This window comes from Macaca thibetana, chromosome 10 (genome assembly GCF_024542745.1).
Source record: "Macaca thibetana thibetana isolate TM-01 chromosome 10, ASM2454274v1, whole genome shotgun sequence".
Classification (NCBI taxonomy): Eukaryota; Metazoa; Chordata; class Mammalia; order Primates; family Cercopithecidae; genus Macaca; species Macaca thibetana.
Genome location: NC_065587.1, coordinates 67,696,995 through 67,719,200, shown reverse-complemented (window position 1 = coordinate 67,719,200; position 22,206 = coordinate 67,696,995). Strand labels below are relative to the sequence as shown.

The window sequence follows — 22,206 nt, the reverse complement described above, 5'->3', positions numbered from 1 at the left end:
GGATCTCTATGGTCCCGCCCGCCCGCGGGCTAGAGCGGCCGGGGCGGCGCGCGGGCGGCGCGCAGGGACCGCCGGGAGCGGGGCGGGCGCTTGCGTCCCTCCTTCTGTCCCCGACTGTTCGCCGCGGCTGTCTCGGGTTCCCGGGCCGACATGGGCGCCGCCGCGTGGGCACCGCCACTGCGCGTGCCTTTCCTGCTGCTGCTTCTGCCGCTCCCGGGGATGCCCGCGGGCTCCTGGGACCCGGCCGGTTACCTGCTCTACTGCCCCTGCATGGGTAAGGCCTCCCGAGCCCTCTGCTCAAATGGAGAAACCGAGGCCGGGAGAGGAGAAGCAACTCCTCTGATGCGCCCAGAGACACCTTCACAGGTCCAGGAGGGAACCTCAGAGCGGGACAGGGCATGCTCTTCTCTCTGCCCTAGTTGCAAGGGCACAGGGGGGCCAACGTGTCCAACCTTCCATTTGACAGATGAGAAAACTGAGGCTGGGAGAGGTTATGTGACTTGCTAGAGGTCTAAGCTAGCCCAGGGTCCAGTAAATGGAGTTACTGGGGCAGGACTTGATGTCACTGACCCACGCTGGCTCCTGGTGATTTTTCATTCATTCAGCAGATATTTATGGGGCACCTATTCTGTGCCAGGCGCTGTTCTCTGTGCTGGGAATACCGCAGTGAATAAGATAAACTCCGCGTCCTTGTAGAGCCTTCATTTTAGTTGGGGAAGACAACCAATAGAGAATAAGTAGGCCAGGCGCGGTGGCTCACTTCTGTAATCCCAGTACTTTGAGAGACCGAGGCAGGATCACTTGAAGCCAGGAGCTCGAGATCAGCCTAGGCAACATAGTGAAAATCCAATCTCAAAAAAAGAGCGTGGTATCATGTGCCTGTAGTCCCAGCTACTTGGGAAGCTGAGGTGGGAGGATCTCTTGAACTGAGGAATTCGAGGCTGCAGTGAGCTCTGATCTTGCCACTACACTGCCAGCGTGGGTGACAGAGTGAGACCCTGTCTCGAAACAAGCAAACAAACCCAGTAAGGGACAAACATAAAACAATAAGTACATAGTTTCATAGAGGATGATGAATACTAAGGGGAAATAAAGAGAGCAGGGTAGGGAGAATCTAAAGGCCATGCCAGGTGCACAGTTGAAATGGGTGTGGTGGATCATCATTGTGGAAGTGGATGATCTTAAGGCCCCCAGTGGCTTCCAGACTCCTGACCATGGCTTTCAGGGCCCTGCATGAGGTAGCCTCCACTGGCCATCTCCACAACTCCCTTCTCTGCTGATCCTCCAGCTGCAGCCACACTTATCTCCTTTGCGTTCCTCACACATGCTCAGGTCTTCCAGTCTGCACTGCTGCAGGTGGCAGTCCCTATGCCTGGAACCCTCTCCTCCATTTCTGCCTGACCACTGTTTCCCATCCTTTAGATCTCAACCTAAATGTCACCAGAAAGGATTTCACTGACCTCTACCCAAGTAGTCTCATTACCCTATCACCAAACTTTTTCCATCTCTTTCTGGCAATTATCAACATTTTTCATGTATTTGTTATATGTTTAGTGTCTCCCCAGTGAACTGTGAGTGCCTTGGGGGCAGAGGCCTTGTCCTTCTTGTTCATTCCTGTATCCCAGCACCTAGCACAGAGTCTGGCACATTGTGGCCTCTCAGTCATATCTGTGAAATGAACGAACAGATGGCACGCTGGGATTAACAAAAGGAAGTACACAGGGTCCTTGCTTCTGAGGCATTCACAGGCTGAGGAATCAGCCAGTACAAAGGCCAGGAAGTGGATAAAGATATTTGAGGAAAATTGAAGAACTGAAGTAACTCAGAGCCAAAGTGGGAGGTAAAGGAGGAGAGTGAGTATGGCAGGGGATTGGTGAAAGGAGCCCAGTGAATGAGGCATTCGAGTTGCCCTTCCATGTGCAGGTGAATGGAGATAAAGGTAGAAGGGCTCTTCCGGCTAAGGGACAGCAAGATCAGAGGCATTGGGTGGGGACGGGAATTGTAGAGCATGTTGGGGAAATAGCAAGAAGCCTGGAGTGGCAGAAGCAGTTGTTGCAGGACCTGAAGAGCCTTGGATATCAGACCCAAAAGTCCAGACTTGTTCTTATGCTGCCAGGTCCCCTAGTTCTCCTTGGTATCCCTGACTTTCTACCCCTGGCTCCACAACCTTTCTGAGCCCTGCATGCTCTATGCCTTCCATGCCCCAGGCCTCACCTCACCCACAATGTACCATTTCCAGGGCGCTTTGGGAACCAGGCCGATCACTTCTTGGGCTCTCTGGCATTTGCAAAGCTGCTAAACCGCACCTTGGCTGTCCCTCCTTGGATTGAGTACCAGCATCACAAGCCTCCCTTCACCAACGTGAGTACTTCCCCCTGACCTTGACCCTTCTCTGCCCTTCCTCAGTCTTGCTTACTTACACTTAACCCTCAAGTCCTCTGGGCTTTACCTCCCACTCCTCTGAGATTGCCCTACCTCCAGCCAGAACTGTCTTCACTGCAATAACAATGCCTAACATTTATCCAGCACCTGTTGTGTGTGGCTGCATGAGAATTAGCTCATTTCACCCTCATCACTTGCCTGTGAGGAAACCGGCGTTTACAGAGGTTAGGTAACTTGCCCAAGATCACACAGCCTGTGAGTAGGAGAGCTGGAATTCAAAGCCTTCTTTGTCTGACTCCAGAGCCTGTGACTTGAACCTAAAGCCTCCATTTCCTTCCCTGATTGGTCCTACCCTCTGTGCATTCCATTGGCCAAGGGTGGTAGATGCTCTTATCAATTTTAAAGGAGACATGCAGGCACAGGTTATTTAATAATATGTCCAAGGCCACAACCCAGGCAGTCTGGCTTCAGTGCCTCTCACCCCATCAAGGGGCTCCCTTGTCATGCGATGCTCACCGGCCCCCAGTTCCTTGCTTATTCTTTGTGTCTTCCAGTGACCCTGTGTCTTTGTTCATATTGTATCTCCCGGAGCCTGACAGTAGGAACTTAATTAATATTTGATGAATTGACTTAATAATTTTTCAGTAGACATCAGAAATAATACTTAGTGTGAACAAAACACTTAATTTCATTCTTACAACTTTTTCTCTGCATAGATTTTACTTTTTCCTTTGCATGCCAGTATTTACAGAGGTTGTGAGATGGAGTCTTTTTTTTTTTTTTTTTTGGGATGGAGTGTTGCTCTTGTTGCCCAGCATGGAGTGCAGTGGCGCGATCTCGGCTCACTGCAGCCTCCACCTCCCAGGTTCAAGCAATTCTCCAGCCTCAGCCTCCTGAGTAGCTGGGATTACAGGCATGTGCCACAGTGCCCGGCTAATTTTGTGTTTTTTGTAGAGACGGGGTTTCACTGTGTTGGTCAGGCTGGTCTCAAACTCCTGACCTCAGGTATTCCACCCGCTTCGGCTTCCCAAAGTACTGGGATTACAGGCGTGAGCCACCGCACCTAGCCTTTATGGAGGTTTTGAACAGCAGTCAAAAGCCTGAGTACCTGAGATCGTAGTCTGACTTGGGTTCTTACTAGTTACATGGCCTGGACAGGGTACTTTACCTCTTTGTGCCTCAGTTTCCTCATTTTAAAAATAAGCTGATAATGATTCTTGTTACCGTCTGTGGTAAGGACTGAATGAGTCAGTGACAGTAACACGCCTTCAGTGTTGTCATATGCCACCTCCCTCTTAGAAGCAACTGAGCTCATCAACGTACAGATCCTAGAGTCCTTAGTTAATAGAAACCATTGATGTTCTGATAGTTTCACACTCACTTTTTTTATTTTATTTTTTTAGATGGAGTCTCGCTCTGTTGCCAGGCTGGAGTGCAGTGGCGCGATCTCGGCTCACTTCAACCTCCGCCTACCGGGTTCAAGCGATTCTCCTGCCTCAGCCTCCCGAGTAGCTGGGACTACAGGTGCACCACCACGCCCAGCTAATTTTTGTATTTTTAATAGAGACAGAGTTTCACCATGTTGGCCAGGATGGTCTCAATCTCTTGACCGCATGATCTGCCTGCCTTGGCCTCCCAAAGTGCTGGGATTATAGGCGTGAGCCACTGCGCCTGGCCTCGTACTATTAGAGTGTAGACATTGCCCATCCATCTCCCTCTGGCTTGCTTGCCTCTGTCTCTTTGCCTTCTCAGCCAGTTGTCTTTCTGAATCCCCACTTCCTTGCTTTCTGTGGCTTACTTACCTGCCTCAACAAGGCTCTTCTTTGCCACTGTTAGCATTCTCACTGAGGTCACCAGTGACCTCCAAATTGGCAGGGGTTATTTTCCAGTCTTTCTGTCACCTGACCTCCCAGTGGCACCTGACCCTGTGAGCCTCTCCTTCCTGAACTTCCCTGTTCCAAGACACCACCTGTCCCTGCTACAATCTAACCTCTCAGCATTTTCCTCTTTACACTGTATCAGGGGCTCCTTTTTCTCCACCCACTGTTTAGATGTTAGTGTTTCTCCTCTTTCTGTTTGCTTATCAGCTATGTGACCTCAGATGTTATCAAGATTCTGTATGCTTGGGTTTCTTCATAAGTAAACTGGAGATGGTTATATTCCTGCCTCTTAGGATTAAATGTGCAAATCTATGTAAAGTGATGAGTGCAGTACCTGGCACTGTGTCAGCATGCAGTAAATATTAGTTGCTATTATTACCATTACTTGCTTTGCTCTAAATGTCTGTTGACTCCTGTGGCTTTTACTCTTCTCCATGTGCCTCCCAACTTTATCTCTGGCCCAGACTCAGAATCTCCCCCGATTACAGGCCTGTGTTTCTTTTTTCTTTTTATGTTTTTTGAGACAAGGTCTTACTGTTGCCCAGGCTGAAGTGCAGTGGCATGATCATCGCTCACTGCAGCCTCCTTCTCTTCAAGCAATCCTCCTACCTCAGCCTCCAAGTAGCTGGGATTACAGGCACCCACCACCACACCCGACTAATTCTGTGATTTTTAGTAGGGACAAGGTCTCGCTATGTTTCCCAGGCTGGTCTCAAACTCCTGCGTCTAAGCAGTCCTCCTGCCTCAGCCTTCCAAAGTGCTAGGATTACAGATGTGAGCCACCACACCCTGCAGAAATTTTTTTGGTTTTGTTTGTTTGTTTTTCATTTTTGATAAAGAGTCTCGCTCTGTCACCCAGGCTGAAGTGCAGTGGCACAATCTTGGCTCATCCGCCTCCCGGGTTCAAGTGATTTTCGTGCCTCCACCCCTGAGTAGCTGGGACTACAGGCATGCGCCACTACACCCGGCTAACTTTTTATATTTTTAGTAAAGATGAAGTTTCACCATGTTGGCCAGGCTGGTCTCGAACTCCTGGCCTCAAGTAGTCTACCTGCCTTGGCCTTGCAAAGTGCTGGGATTACAGGAGTAAGCTACCACACCTGGCCAGAAATTTTTTTTTCTTTCTTCAAGATGGAGTTTTGCTCTTGTCACCCAAGCTGGAGTGCAGTAGCACGATCTTGGCTCACCGCAACCTCCACCTCCCGGATTCAACTGATTCTCCTGCCTCAGATCTCCCGAGTAGCTGAGATTACAAGCACCCACCACCACGCCTAGCTAATTTTTGTATTTTTAGTAGAGATGGGGTTTCACCATGTTGTCCAGGCTGGTCTCCATCTCCTGACCTCAGGTGATCCATCCGCCTCAGCCTCCCAAAGTACTGGGATTATAGGCGTGAGTGACTGCACCCAGCCAGAAATGTTTTAAAATCTAGAAAAATATGCCGAGTGCAGTGGGAGGCAGGTGAATCACTTGAGGTCAGAAGTTCAAGACCAGCCTGGCCAACATGGTGAAACCCTGTCTCTGCTAAAAATACAAAAGTTAGCTGGGTGTCATGGTGCCCACCTGTAAACTCAGCTACTCAGGAGGATGAGGCAGAAGAATTGCTTTAACCCCGGAGGCGAAGTTTGCAGTGAGCCAAGATGGCGCCATTACACTCCAACCTGGGAGACAGAGCAAGACTCCATCTCAAAAAAAAAAAAAAAAATGTAGAAAAATATAAAGATGAGGCCGGGAGCAGTGGCTCACGCCTGTAATCCCAGCACTTTGGGAGGCCGAGGCGGACGGATCACCAGGTCAGGAGTTTGAGACCAACCTGGCCAACATGGTGAAACCCCATCTCTACTATAGATACAAAAAATGAGCCGGGCGTGGTGGTGTGCGCCTGTAGCCCCAACTATTCCGGAGACTGAGGCAGGAGAATTGCTTGAACCTGGGAGGCAGAGGTTGCAGTGAGCCGAGATCACGCCATTGCACTCCAACGTGGGTGATAGGTGAGACGCCATCTCAAAAAAAAAAAAAAAAAGAGAAAAATACATAGATGAATACAACCACCAACCATGTACCCACCATTGGAAGTGATAATTGTTAACACTTTCTCATCTTTGTTTCATCTTCTTTTTTTGTTAATAAAAGAAATAAAGCGTTACAGATAAAGTTGGTAAATGATGAAGTCTCTTTTTGACTCCTGGGGCTAGTCCTGTTCCCTAAAAACTGTTGTGGATATAGTATATTTGGTGTGACTCCTTTGATGTTCCTTCCTATACTTTCATTGTGGCACTGAGCATCCTGGTACCGATCTCCAGGTCCAAAGTGCAAGAACTTCTGTACTTCTCTAGAGCAGATAGAAGAGGAAAGTATATTAAAAAAACAAAAAAAAATTTTTTTGAGACGGAGTCTTACTCTGTGGCCCAGGCTACAGTACAGTGGCACAGTCACACATCACTGAAGCCTCAACCTCTTAGATGCAAGAAATCCTTCCATCTCAGCCTCCCTAGTAGCTGGGACTACAGGTGTGCACCACCACGCCCAGCTAATTTTTAAATTTTTTGTAGAGTCAGGGTCTCACTATGTTGTCTAGGCTGGTCTTGAACTCCTGACCTCAAGTGATCCTTCTGCCTCGGCCTCCCAGAGTGCTGAGATTACAGGCATGAGCTACCACACCTGGCCAAAAGGAGCATTTTAAATTCTATTAGATACTCACTGATTGGATCCCAAAGTGGTTGCCCCAAAATGTAGACTTCTGCTACCAGCCGTGTACAAGAGTGCCCATTTCCCCACAAGTTAGGCTTTTCAGTTTTTGCTAGTCTCATGAGTGAGAAGTAATTGATGCCTTATTATAATTGTAATTTGCTTTTTCCTAATTACTAGTAAGGTTAGACATCTTCTGAGTATGTTGGCTATTTGGGTTTCCTTTGCTGTGAGTTGTTTACCCCTAACCTTTGCCTGTATTTTTCTCTTGGCATCATTTATCTTTTTTTGTTATAGATTAGCAGGTGTTTTTTAACACAGGGATGTTACTGTTTGTTCTTTAGTTTGCAGACTCTCCCCCTAACCTGTCTCTATCCTAACTTTGGCGTCTTTTGATGAAAACTTTTCATTGTCATGTAGTCTGAACTGTCTTGATCTTGGAGTGTTTTTGTTTTTTTGAGACGGAGTCTTGCTCTGTCATCCAGGCTAGAGTGCAGTGGCATGATCTTGGCTCACTGCAAGCAACCTCTACCTCCCAGGTTCAAGTGGTTCTCCTGCCTCAGCCTCCCGAGTAGCTGGGACTACAGGTGCTCACTACCATGCCCAGCTGATTTTATTGTATTTTTAGCAGAGACAGGATTTCGCCGTGTTGGCCAGGCTGGTCTTGAACTCCTGACCTCAAGTGATCCGCCCGCCTTGTCCTCCTAAAGTGCTGGGTTTACAGGTGTGAGCCACTACGCCTGGCCTGGAGTGTATTGTTTTAATAAATGTCTAAAGTAGCCTCTAGGGCACTGAGGTGGGACCTCTGCTCCTCCTTTTCCTGCAGCTCCATGTGTCCTACCAGAAGTACTTCAAGCTGGAGCCCCTCCAGGCTTACCATCGGGTCATCAGCTTGGAGGATTTCATGGAGAAGCTGGCACCCACCCACTGGCCCCCTGAGAAGCGGGTGGCATACTGCTTTGAGGTGGCAGCCCAGCGAAGCCCAGATAAGAAGACGTGCCCCATGAAGGTGGGTCCTGTGGGTTCGGGGTCCCTTTCTTCCTGTTCCATGTCCTCTAGGCCCCCAAGACTATGTCATGGCAAAATGCAGGGAAAGGACTTAGAGTAGAAAAACGGAGATTTAAGTCCTGTTTCTGGCATTTGTTAGTAGAGCAGCATCACCTCGGGCAGAAGACTTTGCTTCTCTGAGCCTTCATTTCTACCTACAAAATAGAGATGCCAGTCCCTGCTCTGTCTCACTCATAAAGTGTCTTGAGGGCCAGGTGAAAGAGTGCTTATAAACTGCAAAGTGTCACATCAGTACTAATAACTAATATTCACGTAGCACTTACTATATATGTCAGATACCATGCTAAGAGCTTTACGTGTATCAACTCATTTAATACTCACACTGTTCCATGAAGAGAATACTTATAATATCCCCACTTCATAGAGAGGACACTGAGGACGGCACAGAGAGGGTCAGTATCTTACTCAGGATCACACAGCAAACAAGTGGTAGAGCTGGGATTCAGCCTTACGTAATTTGGCACCATTGTCTACCCACTTAACTTGAATACTTTCCTGCATCTCAGCAGGCAAATGAGAGGCTGTCATATCTTATTAGAAGAAATTTGTGCATTTCTGGCACTTTGGAAATAAGGCAACCCCCAAATATGTCTTTCGGTGTATGTTCTAAAGTCTTAGGAAAGTGGTTGGAAGAACCATGAAATTTGAGAAAGGAGACCTAGCTCACAGCCCCAGTAGTGCCCTTACTTGCTTGTAACCTTGGGTAAGTGTCTGACCCTCAGTGGGCCTTGGTTTCCATCTTGAAAATGAAGGCATTGGATTAGCCAATCTTGAATGTCTCTTGAAGCTCTAGTCCTTGGTTCAGGTCTGCTTCTCCCCAGACCGTCATCAGTGCTGCCGGGTCAGCAGGGTGTGACATGTGAACAGGAAAGACTTTCCTGCTGGAAACCAGAATTAAAGCCGAGGCATCTCCTCAGTCCCTGGCCCAGGAATTACAGAGTGACATTCCTCCTAGGCCATCCTGTGAGAGTGTTTTGGCCTGAGTCAAATCACCCAGGTTTTCCCACCTACTGGCCCCATCCCCAAATGGCTTTCCATCCCCCTCAGTAAGCTTTCCACCACTCTCTTTCTGCAGGAAGGAAACCCCTTTGGCCCATTCTGGGATCAGTTTCATGTGAGTTTCAACAAGTCTGAGCTTTTTACAGGCATTTCCTTCAGTGCTTCCTACAGAGAACAATGGAGCCAGAGGTACTTGGAGGGGGTAGGGTTGCTGGGTTTAGGGGAGGGGCATGGAGCTCGTGGGTATTCAGCACCTTCTGGCACTCTCTCGGTCTTCCCCACCCTGATGTATGAGACCAAAGGTGCCGGTGCTCTGTCTGTTGAACTTGGAATCCTGTGTGATCTGTTCCCATCTCCACGCCTGACACGGTGGAACGTTGACCTGCCATGAGGTTGAGAAAGAGTTTATCGGTTGATAAGGGATGTCATAAAAAGAACATTCTGCAGTCACATGAGTCTCAATTTCCTCCTCTAGGCGTGAGAATCACTCCTGTGTTACCTTACTCTTCACAAGGTGAAATTGGGAGCAGCTTCTAGAGAACATCTTCAGGTGCAGACCGAGAAATGATGTCATCTTGATAATTACTGGATGTGTTTATTAATTGCACTCCATTAGCCCCTGTTTAAAAAAAAATAGGTTAGCAGGGCATGGGCACAGGCTGTGAAACATTTATAGGGCGTCTGTCATGTCTGAGACATAATACTCAGAGGCCAGTGGTGATGTGTGAAAATGAGGATGACCGGCCCTGGTTTTCTAGGAGCTATGATCTCACAATGACAATAATCAGCATAGTGTACTTGTCCTTAATGCTATAGCATGGCAGGAAAGATCGTGGGCTTAGAAGGCAGATATTGGTTAGGAGGTGCAAGGAACATACTAATTCATATGTGGTCAAAGCACTTGGCATTTAATAGGCCAAAGGTAAACAGATATAGAGAAATGAGTCTCACACCTGTAATCCCAGCACTTTGGGAGGCCAAGGTGGGTGGATCACTTGAGTCTAAGAGATCAAGGCTGCAGTGAGCCATGATGGTACCCCTGCACTGCAGCCCAGGTGACAGAGCAAGGCCCTGTCTCAACAAAACAAAACAAGCACAGGCCGAGGAGTGAGACAGTCCTGAGCCCTGAGCCAGCACTGATGGTATCTGCTTCGTAGTGCATGAAGTGCATATTCCGCACTAAGCAGCCAGCCAGTGTTGGCTGTCAGTGTTATTGCTCACGTGCTTTATTTTATTTAAGCCTTTGAGATAGTTCATGAAGTGGGTATTGTTATCAATTTCCATTTTATAGGCGAGGAAACTGAGCCCAGTGAAGTTAAATAACTTCCCAAGGTCATTGAGCTGTTGAGTGGACAGCTTGGGTCTGTTTGTAAATCTTTATTTTATTTTATTTTTATTTTTATGTATATATGTATGTATGTATGTATTTATTTATTTATTTATTGAGACAGAGTCTCGCTCTGTCGCCCAGGCTGGAGTGCAGTGGCGCGATCTCGGCTCACTGTAACCTCCACCTCCCGGGTTCATGCCATTCTCCTGCCTCAGCCTCCCGAGTAGCTGGGACTACAGGCGCCCACCACCACACCTGGCTAATTTTTTTGTATTTTTAGTAGAAACGGGGTTTCGCCATGTTAGCCAGGATGATCTCAAATCTCCTGACCTCGTGATCCGCCCGCCTCAGCCTCCCAGAGTGCTGGGATTACGGGCGTGAGCCACCACACCCGGCCTGTAAATCTTTAATAAATAACAACAGCTAAGATTCATTTAGTGCATTCTATGTGCCAGACACTGTTCTAAGTCTTCACAGGTATTGACTCACTTACTCTTTCCCTGAGTCTGTGGGTTGTTACTGTCATCTATGCTTTACACTTAGAGAAATTGAAACAGAAAGGAGTAAGGTCCCTTGCCCAAGGTCATGAAGCTTGAAGTTGCAGAGCTTGGTTTTGAACCCAGGAAGTCTGAATCCAAAGCACCAGTTATTTTATATATTTATATTTGAAACAGGGTCTTGCTTGTTTCCCAGGCTGGAGTACAGTAGTATGATCATAGCTCACTGTAACCTCAAATCCCTAGGTTCAAGCAATCCTCCCCACTCAGCCCCCCAAGTAACTGGGACTGCAGGCATGTGCCACCATGCCTGACTAATATTTTGTTTTGTTTTGTAGATATAGGATCTTGCTATGTTGCCCAGGCTGGTCTTAAACTCCTGGCCTCAAGTGATCCTCCCACCTCAGCCTCCCAAAGTGCTGGGATTACAAGCATGAGCTGCTGCGCCCAGTCCCAAAGCACCTGTTCTTAATCACCATGGATTAAATAGCTGTGCCTTTAACAGCTGCCAGTTCCTTTCTGGGACTTGCCTTTGCACCTAGTTCATGCGCTACTGAGGATCCTCAGTCATGGCAGATTTAAATCTTCTTCATTGTTGATCCCAGATAACACACTCCCATTCGTCTGCCTGCATGGTTCTCCCCCATTCACCTCCGAATGAACTGGAGCTGTTGCCAGAGGCAGACCTGCCCTCAAAAGATGGAGATTTGCCCATGTTGACAGTATGCCAGGGGGAAAAAAAGTGCCACCAACTCTAAAAGCAGCTCCAAAAGCAAATTCCAAAAAGCCAGAAAAAGCACACAATCCTAGTAGGAAGAGAAAGGACAATGGTGCATGGGGAGTGTTGTTGAAACACTTGTTTATTGCCCCATAGCTTTGTTTTAGTTCATTGAGTTGTAAGAATTACATGAGGGTTTGAGGAAGTTTGTGCCTTACAGCCAAGTTTTTGGGAAAGGAAAATTAGTAGGGAAGATGAGGTCCCTGGAGGGAGTTTAACGGAGTTGACAGTCTCTGGACAACTGCCTGCCTGCCTTCAACATGTACTTAAGAAGCACTTCCTGAGCGTCAAGGGCTGGTTTGGATGCTGGGGATACAGGCCAGAATAAGGCAGATAAGGTCCCTGCCCCGATGGAACTCACAGTCTAACAGGGGAGATAGTGAATAAACTTTTACATAGGATAGTTCCAGAGTGACATGGTGCTTAGAAGGATGTTAAACAGGTGGTATGTGATTGGCAGGGCTAAGACCAGAAGGATGAGACGGAGCCAGTTATGTCAGAGTTAGAGGGAAAGTAGTTCACAGCAGGAAGTCAGGAGCAAAGACCCTGAGGCAGGAATAAGCTTGGTATGGTGAGGGGGCAGAAAGAAGGCAATGTGGTACACAGTGAGTGAGAGAATGGTAGGATGTTGCTGTCATCTGTTGCTGCATAATAAATCACTACAAAACTTAGTAGCATAACAATAGTTATTATTTCTCATGGGACTGTGGGTTAACTGGGCTTAGCTGGGCAATTCTTTTGGGTTTTCATTTTTCCTTTTTCTTTATGGAATCCCTGCGTACAAAGTTTAAATTCAGGTTAAACATCTATTTCTTGGAATGAATAACCTTTATTCTGAGGCAATGAGTACCCTCAGATATGGTGGGAGATTTCTTTCTTTTTTCTTTTTCTTTTTTTTTCTTCGAGACAGGGTCTAACTCTGTTACCCAGGTTGGATTGTAGTGGCTCCATCACAGCTCACTGCAGCTTTGACCTCCCAGGCCCAAGAGCTCCTCCCACCTCAACTCCCCAAGTAGCTGGGACCACAGACACACACCCCCGTACCCATCTAATTTTGTTTATTTTTTGTATAGACAGGGTTTTGTCATCTTGCCCAGGCTGGTCTTAAACTCCTGGCTTAAAGTGATCCTCCTGCCTCGACCTCCCAAAGTGCTGGATCACAGATGTGAGCCACTATGCCTGGCGTAGAGGTTTCTTTTTTAATGAAGAAGGAAAATTTACATGTAATTCATTACTTCTCCAAAAAAAATTAACATTTTGATGTGTATACTTGTGTCCCCCACACATTTATATGTATATTATATATACACATACATATCTACACATATTAGCTTAAAATGAAATCAGTGTGTGTGTGTGTATATATATGTATAAATATATATATAATCAAATAATAATTAACTTTTTCATTTTGGTTGGGCTCAGCAGCTCATGCCTGTAATCCCAACATTTTTGGAGGCCAAAGCAGGAGAATCGCTTGAGGCTAGCCTGGTCAATATAGCAAGACCTTGTCCCTGCAAAAGAAAAATTTAAAAATTTGCCAGGCATGGTGGCATGCACCTGTAGTCCCAGCTACTGTGGATGCTGAGGCAAGAGGATTGCTTGAGCCCAGGAGTTCAGGGCTGCATTGAGCCATGATTATGCCACTGCATTCCAGCCTAGTTGACAGAGTGAGACCCTATCTTAGAAAAGAAACACCCCGGCCAGGCGCGGTGACTCACGCCTGTAATCCTGGCACTTTGGGAGGCCAAGGTGGGCGGATCATGAGATCAGGAGTTCGAGACCAACCTGACCAACATGGTGAAGCCCCGTTTCTAAGTTAGCTGTGCATGGTGGCTCATGCCTGTAATCCCAGCTACTCAGGAGGCTGAGGCAAGAGAATTGCTTGAACCTGGGAGGCGGAGGTTGCAGTGAGCCGAGATCACACCACTGCAGTCCAGCCTGGACAACAGAGCGAGACTCCATCTGAAAGAAAAAAAAAAAGACACCCCTCCTTAATTAAAAAACTTGTCCTTTTGAGTTGTAATTTGTATCAATATTTACCAGTTTGGTAAATATTGCTGGCAGGATCGATTCTAAACATTTAAAAACACAAGATTTCAAAATTGTTACTGGTGTGTATATATGTATACTACTAGTGGAACTTTTTTTAACCATTTTTAAGTGTACACTTCAGTGACATTAAGTACATTCACATGTGCAAACATTACGACTATCCATCTCTAGAATTTTTTCATCTTCCCAAACAGATACTCTGCCCGTTAAACCATAACTCCCATTTCCATGTCCCCGCGGCCCCTGGTAAATGCTTTTCTACTTTCTGTCTTTGAATTTCTCTAGGTATCTCATAGGTACTTAGGTATCTTATAGAATTGGAATCATGCAATATGTATCTTTTTGTGTCTGACTTATTTCATGTGGCAAGGTTCATCAGTGTTGTAGCCTGTATCAAAATTTTAGTCCTTTTAAGACTGACTAATAGTCCATTGTATGTATATACCACATTTGTGTATCTCTTCACCTACTGATGGACACTTGAGTTAGCTGGGCAGTTCTTGCTTGTGGTCTTATGTGGCTGCAGTCAGCTGTCAGCTAGGGCTCAAGTTATCCTCCTTTTTTGGTAGAGATGGGGATCATGCTCTGTTGCCCAGGTTGGTCTTGATCTCTTGGCCTCAAGTAATTATCCTGCCTTGGCCTCCCAAAGTGCTGGGATTACTTCATGAGCCACCATGCCCATCCAGGGCTCAAGTTATCTAAAGGCTTGACCATGGCTGGGCACAATGGCTTACACCTGTAATCCCAGCACTTTGGGAGACTGAGGCAGGTAGATCACTTGATCCCAGGAGTTCAAGACCAGCCTGGCCAACATGACAAAACCCAGTCTCTACTAAAAATATAAAAAATTAGCTGGGCGTGGTGGCACACACCTGTAACCCCAGCTACTCAGGAGGCTGAGGCATGAGAATCGCTTGAACCTTGGAGGTCGAGGTTGCAGTGAGCCGAGATTGTGCCACTGCATCCCAGCCTGGGCAGCAGAGCAAAACTCTCTCAAAAAAAAAAAAAAAAGGCTAGACTGAGCTACATGTCCAGGAAGTCCCCCTCATGTGTGGTGGGTGATGCTGCTGTCATCTGGGAGCCAAGCTGGGGCCACCAACAAGCATGTATACACATGACCTCTCCATATGGCTTGGGCTTCTTACAGCATGGCGCCTGTGTTCTGAGAGGGGACATTCAGGGAGTGAGTGTCCCAAGAGACAGAAAATAGAAACTGCGGGCTCCCTAACAACTGAATCTGGAAACCGGCACAGTGTCACTTGTGTTGGGTGCTATTGGGAGGAGGCAGAGCCCACCTAATGGGAAGGGGTTCAAAGACTTGATGACCACTTTTAATCTGCCACACAGGAAAGGAGATCAGAAGGTGGGCGGGGGTCAAAACACTCAGGTTTGTAGGCCCTGTGAGGCAATCTGCTAAGAAGCCCGTGAATGATTAGTAGGGATGAATTTGAATGTCTATGAACATTTAACATTAAACATTTCTTAAGATACAGGATACTTCCTTGCTATGCAAATTTGTCCTTGGAGAGGAGAGAAAAATGGAATCAGAGAGTGAAGCTTACTGTGCGATTAGGCAGCTGCTCCCCTTCTCTGACCTCAATGTCCCATCTATAAAATGAAGGGGATGGGCAAGATGAGTGGTTTTGAAGCTATCTTCAGAGTTTTCAAGAAGTGCTTGTCAGGCATGATGGCTCACACCTGTAATCTTAAGGGATTACAGGGAGGCCCAGGCAGGTGATCCCCTGAGCCCAGGAGTTCAAGACCAGCCTGGGCTCCATAGTGTCATCAAGAATCCAGCTGGGTGCAGTGGCTCACACCTGTAATCGCAGCACTTAGGGAGGCAGAGGCAGGCAGATCACTTGAGGTCAGGAGTTTAAAACTAGCCTGGCCAACATGGTGAAACCCCGTCTCTACCAAAAGTACCAAAAAAAAAATTAGCCAGGCATGGTGGCACACGCCTGTAATCCCAGCTACTCAGGAAGCCAAGGTAGGAGAATCACTTAAACTTGGGAGGCGGAGGTTGCAATGAGCTGAGTTCATGCCACTGCACTCTAGCTTGGGCGACAGAGTGAGACTTCACCTCAAAAAAAAAAAAAAAAAAATCAGGCTTCCATCTCTTTGTTCAGCCATCCAGCATTAGCTTTTGTGTCACCTCATGGGCCAAGATGGCAGATGAAGCTCCAGCCATCACATCCCAACTGGAGGGACAAAAGTTGCAAAAGGGCATATCCTCCCTTTTTAAGAAGCTTTTCCAGAAGTTCATTATAACCCTTCTGCTTACATCTCATTGGCTAGTATTAGGGCACATGGGCCATACCTACCTGCAAGAAGTACTTAGAAATGTCTGTCTTTCTTTCCCCCCTCGCCCCCCGGGGTATGTTTGGCTGATAAGAAGTGTCTTTATTTTAGGCTGCCATGTATGCAGCTGAAAACTGGGTTCTTGGGAAGGAGGGTAAGAGGTATTTCTTCTTTACCACATACTTTCTGAGGATCCTTCCAGCTCTGATGGTTCTGAGCCTGTGAATAGCCTGGCACAGCTTTAATTCAGCTGACACTTACTGCACATTGACTGTCGGAAGGCAATGGACCGTCATGCCAAACTATTCTCATGTATAATGGTCCAGGTATTTGAGCGCATGGCTTGTCATTCTCCCAGGCTGCTGCCGCCTCCCTGTGGGAACCAGAATGAGCCTGGAAGAGTGAGAGGGAGCCAGCCATGCAGAGACCTGGAGGGAAAGACAGTCCTTCATGGCAGGGACATCCAGAACAAGGCCTTGCCTTGTTCATGTCCCTGGGTCTTCTGCACTCAATATGGGGTTCATCCACTCGTGGTCCCACAAATAGACACTGGACACATAAATACATGAAGTCCCAAGTATACAGAGAAGTCCCAGTTTGTTGGAGAATCTCAGCAGCACAGGCATGGTGGTGAAGAACCCCAGAGGTTCACTGGGCCCAGCAGCAGGAAAGCCAGCCCACTTCAGCTGGATAGCAGTAGGCAAAGAACCTGACCACGGGTGAGCAGTCACCGGGCAGGTGGAGCTGGTCAAGATTTTCTTTCCAGCCAAGGTCCCTGTTCCCCTGGCTTTCTTTCCAGACAGCGCTGTCCTACCGCACCAAGAGTGAGTGAGCAGATCAGCCTTAGCCTCTCGCTGCTTGTTGGGTCTGAGCTGATGTTGTTCCACTGGGACAGCTCTTTGCTGGTCCAGATCCAGGTAGAGGGGACACACATTCCAAGTCTGGAATTCACCAAAGGTCGACTGCAGGTGCTTTCCAAGAGGTCGGAGGGTGGCCGGGGGGCTCACATCCTGGATTTATCCCAATGTTCCAGCCCCTCTGGGAGATCTACTCTGGTTTTCCTTTGAAAATCCTTTGAGGTAGCATCTGAAAGATTAGCCGAAGACCTGGCCCTTAGTAGGTACTCAGGTAATATGAGTTCCTTCCTTTTCTAACCTCTGACAGCCTGATCTGGTCTTTCTGGTGAGGTCCCCAAATCTTTCTCATTTATTCTAAAAAATTTATCATGCCTACCATGGGATAAGGCCTGTGCTGGGGCTGGGAATCAGATTAAGCCACAGACTCAGCTCATTGTCAGGGGTGGAGGAGATGGGAGTGAGGGGTAGTAGTTAAGAATGTAGGATCTGGAGCACACTGCCCGGATTTAAATCCTGGCTCCACCAATTCCTGGCTGTGCAACCTTGGGCATGTTACATAACCTCTGTTCCTCAGTTTCCTTATCTGTAAAATGAGAATGACAGTACACTTCCCTCCCAGAGCTCTTGTGAAAATCAAATGACTTAATATACGTAAGCAATCGGAGCATTGCCTGTCACATAATGAGGCCCAATAAACAATTCACAGTTATGTATATAAACAAAACTGGAGTCTAGGCCGGGCACAGTGGCTCACGCCTGTAATCCCAGCACTTTTGGAGGCTGAGGCGGGTGGATCATCTGAGATCAGGAGTTCGAGACCAACCCGGGCAACATGGTGAAAACTCATCTCTACTAAAAATACAAAAATTAGCCGGCCATGGTGACACGTGCCTGTAATCCCAGCTACTCAGGAGGCTGAGGTAAGAGAATCACTTCAACCAGGGAGGCGGAGGTTGTAGTGAGCCGAGATCACACCACTGCACTCCATCCTGGGAGATAGAGCGAGACTCCATCTCAAAAAAAAAAAAAAAAAACGCCTGTAATCCCAGCACTTTGGAAGGCCGAGGCGGGCGGATCACAAGGTCAGGAGATCGAGACCATGGTGAAACCCCGTCTCTACTAAAAATAGAAAAAAATTAGCCGGGCGCAGTGGCGGGCGCCTGTAGTCCCAGCTACTCGGGAGGCTGAGGCCGGAGAATGGCGTGAACCCGGGAGGCGGAGCTTGCAGTGAGCCGAGATTGCGCCACTGCACTCCAGCCTGGGTGACAGAGCGAGACTCCGTCTCAAAAAAAAAAAAAAAAAAAAAAAAAAAAAAAAAAAAAAAAGAAAACTGGAGTCTAGCAAGACAAGTGTCACCCAGCTGGACCATCAAGGAACACTTTCTTGTCACTGGTCCAAAGCCTGTGTAAGTGACACAGGCCTTGGATAGTGTATGTGGGAGCAATGGCAAACAGGCTGCCCAGGTCCCCAGCCTCACCAGCTGACAGTTCCATGGGCAGAGAAGATGGCTGCGGAGCATATTGTTGTGCAGAAGGCAGCAAGAGAAGTGGGACAGGAAACCCTCCCTAAGGAGGTGAGGCTTGGGAGTTCTGACTGACCTTGGAGGTGTGGAAGGTGTTTGCTGAGCAAGCGGTCAGTGTTGGGTGTGGAGAATGAGTGGCATGTCTGTCAGAGCACTGTTGTGTGAGGGAAAGATTGGAATGACCTCACTGTCCAGCAAGAGGAAAATAGGTAGGTAAATTGCAGTTTATTTGTACAAAATGGAAAGCTTTTAGAGAAGCCAATACAACCACATGATCCACATGATCAACATGGCTAAGTCTCTGAAACATAAAGTTGAATTTTTAAAAAGTTGATTAGATTTGTATGTAACCTTTAACTAGGTTATATGCAATGTGATGATAATGATGATGAGAGCTAGCATTCTCTGAGCGCTTTCTGTGTGCCAAGGTACTGTTCTAAGTGCTTTGCTTTAATACATTAATCCTCTCAGCCCTATAAATGAATATATTAATTAGCTTGACTGTACTAATCATTTAACTACATACACGTATATCAAAATATCATATTGTATATCTTAAATATATACAACTTTTTTATTTTTTGTTTATTATTATTTTTTTGAGACAGAGTCTCGCTCTGTCACCCAGGCTGGAGTGCAGTGGCGCGATCTCGGCTCACTGCAAGCTCCGCCTCCTGGGTTCGCTATTCTCCTGCCTCAGCCTCCCAAGTAGCTGGGATTACAGGCGCCCGCCACCACGCCTGGCTAATTTTTTATATTTTTAGTAGAGGTGGGGTTTCACTGTGTTAGCCGGGATGGTCTCGATCTCCCAGCCTCGTGATCGGCCCATCTTGGCCTCCCAAAGTGCTGGGATTACAGGCATGAGCCACCACGCCCAGCCAACTTTTTTTTATTTTTTTGAGACAAGGTCTCACCCTGTCACCCTGGCTGGAGTTCAGTGGCACAATCATGGCTCACTGCAGCCTCAACCTTCCAGGCTCAAGCTATTTTCCCGCGTAGTCTCCTAGGTAGCTGAGACCACGGGCACACACCACAACACTCGGCTAATTTTTTGATTTTTTTGGATAGATGGGGTGTTGCCATGTTGCCCAGGCTGGTCTTGAACTCCTGGGCTCAAGTGATCTGCCCACCTCAGCCTCCCAGAGTGCTGGGATTACAGGAGTGGCCATTACACCCAACCACAATTTAAAAAAAAAAAAAAAAAAACAGCTTTATGATGTGGGAACTGTTATCTGTTATCTCTATTATATGGATGAGGAACTAAGGCACAGAGTGGTGAAGTCACCTGCCCAAGTTAGCTAGTGGCATAGTCAACGTTGGAACAAAGCATTCTGGCTTAATCTACATTCCTCATCATTTCAGTCCATAGAAAGCACTCAGAAGAACCCTCCCCTCCTTTTTGATGCCTATAGTAAAAGTGTAACATACATTAAAACACATTACCCTCTGGGAAGGATGATGGCAGGATGAGCTTGTATTTAGGTGTGTGTATGTTTTGTTTAGTTTAGTTTTGTTTTTTTAAGCCTGAAACAAAGCAAAGTTAGTATCTGCTGATTTGGGTCATGGGTATATAAATTATTAAATTATTTTCTGTATTTGCCTGAATGGTTTGAAATATTTCATAATTCTTACTTGAAATTTTCATTAAGGTCATTGTACATTTATATACAGTTGTAAGAAATAAGACAGCAACCTCCCATGTAGCCTTTACCCAATTTCCCCCAATGGTAACATTTTGCAAAACTATAGTACAGTATCACAACCAGGATATTGACATTGATACAATTCACCCATCTTACTCAGTTTTCTTGTACTTACTTCTGAGTGTGTGAGCGCATGCCTCTGTGTGTGTGTGTGTGTGTGTATGTGTATGTATTTAGTTCTGTGCAATTTTATTGTATGTGGGTTTGTGTATCCACTACCATAGTTAAGACACTGAACGGTTCCATTATCACAAGGATCCTTGTGTTGCCAGTTTATAACCACACCCACCTCCCTAAACATATACACCCCATTCCTAACCTTTGCCAACCAGTAATCTCTTCTCCATTTCTGTTCTCTTCTCCATGTTATCATTTTAAAATGTTTATATAAATGGAACCATGCAATACATAACCTTTGAGATTGCCTACCCTCCCTGACCCAAGGATAATTCCCTTGACATCATCCAAATTGTTGCCTGTATTGATAGTGTGTTCCTTATTTTGGTGGGGTTCATATTCCATGATACAGGTGTACTGCGGTGTGTTTAGCCATTTACTTGTTGAGTGACATCTGGGTTGTTTCCAGTTGGGGACTATTTTGTGAATAAAGCTGCAAGGGACATTGGTATATAGGCTTGTGTGAACGTAAGTTTTCATTTTTCTTGGATAAATGCCTAAGAGTACAATTGCTGGGTCATGAGGTAACTGCATACCTAACTGCCAAACTGTTTTCCAGAATGGCTGTTCCCATTTCATACTTTTAAGGAAAGGATTTTGGCTGGCGGAAGGCACTTCCCCACTCCAGCTGGAGAGAAGTATACAGAGATCTAGAACTTGAAAGTGCATTGTGAACATGGAACAGCAAGGTGTTTCATGTTGCTGAGACGTAGTCTGGGTTTAGCTGAAGAGGGAACACAGGTTTGCTCCTCATTTGTTCAGTCAAGAAATATTGACCAGGTGCGGTGGCCCACACCTGTAATCCCAACACTGGGAGGCCTAAGTAGGCAGATCACTTGAATCCAGGAGTTCGAGACCAACCTGGGCAACATTGTGAAACCCCATCTCTATAAAAAAATATAAAAAATTAGCTGGGCCTGGTGGCACGTACCTGTAGTCCCAGCTACTCAGGAGGCTGAGGTGGGAGGGTCTTTTCTGGAGCCTGTAGCGGAGGTTGCAGTGAGCCACTACACTCCAGTGTGGGTGACAGCAAGACCCTGTCTCAAAAAAGAAAAATAAAAGAAAAATATTTACCGAGCTCTTGGGTATGCCAGACACTATTCTGCGCACACTGTAACCACTGCCTTCCCACAGCAGAAACAGATGTGAAATAATTATGAGGTGTACTGTGTATGAAGGAGGAAGCAGGGGCTTGGGAGGGTGTGATAGGGGCACCTGCAGACCTCTGCTCCCTTCCATAGTGCAGGGACCCTTCCTGTCTTGTTTTCCCCCAGGCCCCAATACATAGTAGGCAATCAATAAATGTTTTTTAAATGTTGAATGAACGATTCAAATCCAGTGTACATAGTCCCTGTGAGTGTGACCTGGCTGTTGCTTCTGTAAGCAGCTGCACGTCCCAGTCCCGCCGTGTAGGTAAAAGGGCAAAGGCTTGGTCCAGACACCCCACCCTGGAGTGAATTACCGCACCACAGATTGGAAGCCAGCGTGACATATAAAAGGTTGGAATGCTCTACTGTAAAGTTTTAATTGTTAAACAAGCAAAGAGGGTTGTAAATTCCCTGCGGCGGGACAGTATTGCATATTGTGCCTGTTGCCGCCGCCACCAAGGTTCCTTATCAGCCCGTTGGTATTTCACAACCTCTCGTGCTTCTTGCATGTTACAGGGGCCCCTCCGCAGGGTCTCTGGGGCATGGTGCAACACCATCCTTTTTTCCGTGGGGGTGGCAGCCAGGCTTTCTGTGCGTCCTCTGACTTCCCTCATTCCATCTCCTGTCTAGATTTTCTCCAAAGGAACATCCGGTGCTTGCCCTGCCGGGAGCCCCGGCCCAGTTCCCTGTCCTGGAGGAACACAGACCACTGCAGAAGTACATGGTATGGTCAGACGAAATGGTGAGGACGGGAGAAGCCCAGATTCACGCCCACCTTGTCCGGCCCTATGTGGGCATTCATCTACGTATTGGCTCTGACTGGG

The 22,206-nt window shown here is 47.0% G+C and overlaps 2 protein-coding genes across 6 annotated transcripts in view; one reads left to right on the top strand and one right to left on the bottom strand.

The window, feature by feature from the left end:
- The window catches only part of DUSP15 (dual specificity phosphatase 15), a 746,139-nt gene that overhangs the window by 343,548 nt on the left and 380,385 nt on the right, over nucleotides 1–22,206 (bottom strand). The window lies entirely within an intron of this gene.
- Nucleotides 37–22,206, top strand: part of POFUT1 (protein O-fucosyltransferase 1) — a 32,324-nt gene continuing 10,154 nt past the window's right edge. For 4 of the 5 annotated variants that reach the window (XR_007729331.1, XR_007729332.1, XM_050807163.1 and 1 more), the window contains exons 1-5: nucleotides 37–274; nucleotides 2,240–2,361; nucleotides 7,777–7,959; nucleotides 9,094–9,206; nucleotides 22,013–22,205. Coding sequence is in view for 3 of the 5 variants with exons in the window: in XM_050807163.1 (XP_050663120.1) it covers nucleotides 151–274; nucleotides 2,240–2,361; nucleotides 7,777–7,959; nucleotides 9,094–9,206; nucleotides 22,013–22,205 (735 nt within the window). In the remaining 2 variants the exon portion in view is untranslated. Of the gene's footprint in view, nucleotides 275–2,239; nucleotides 2,362–7,776; nucleotides 7,960–9,093; nucleotides 9,207–9,492; nucleotides 16,519–22,012; nucleotide 22,206 lie in introns of those variants that run through there. The other variant, XM_050807164.1, reaches the window with a different exon arrangement.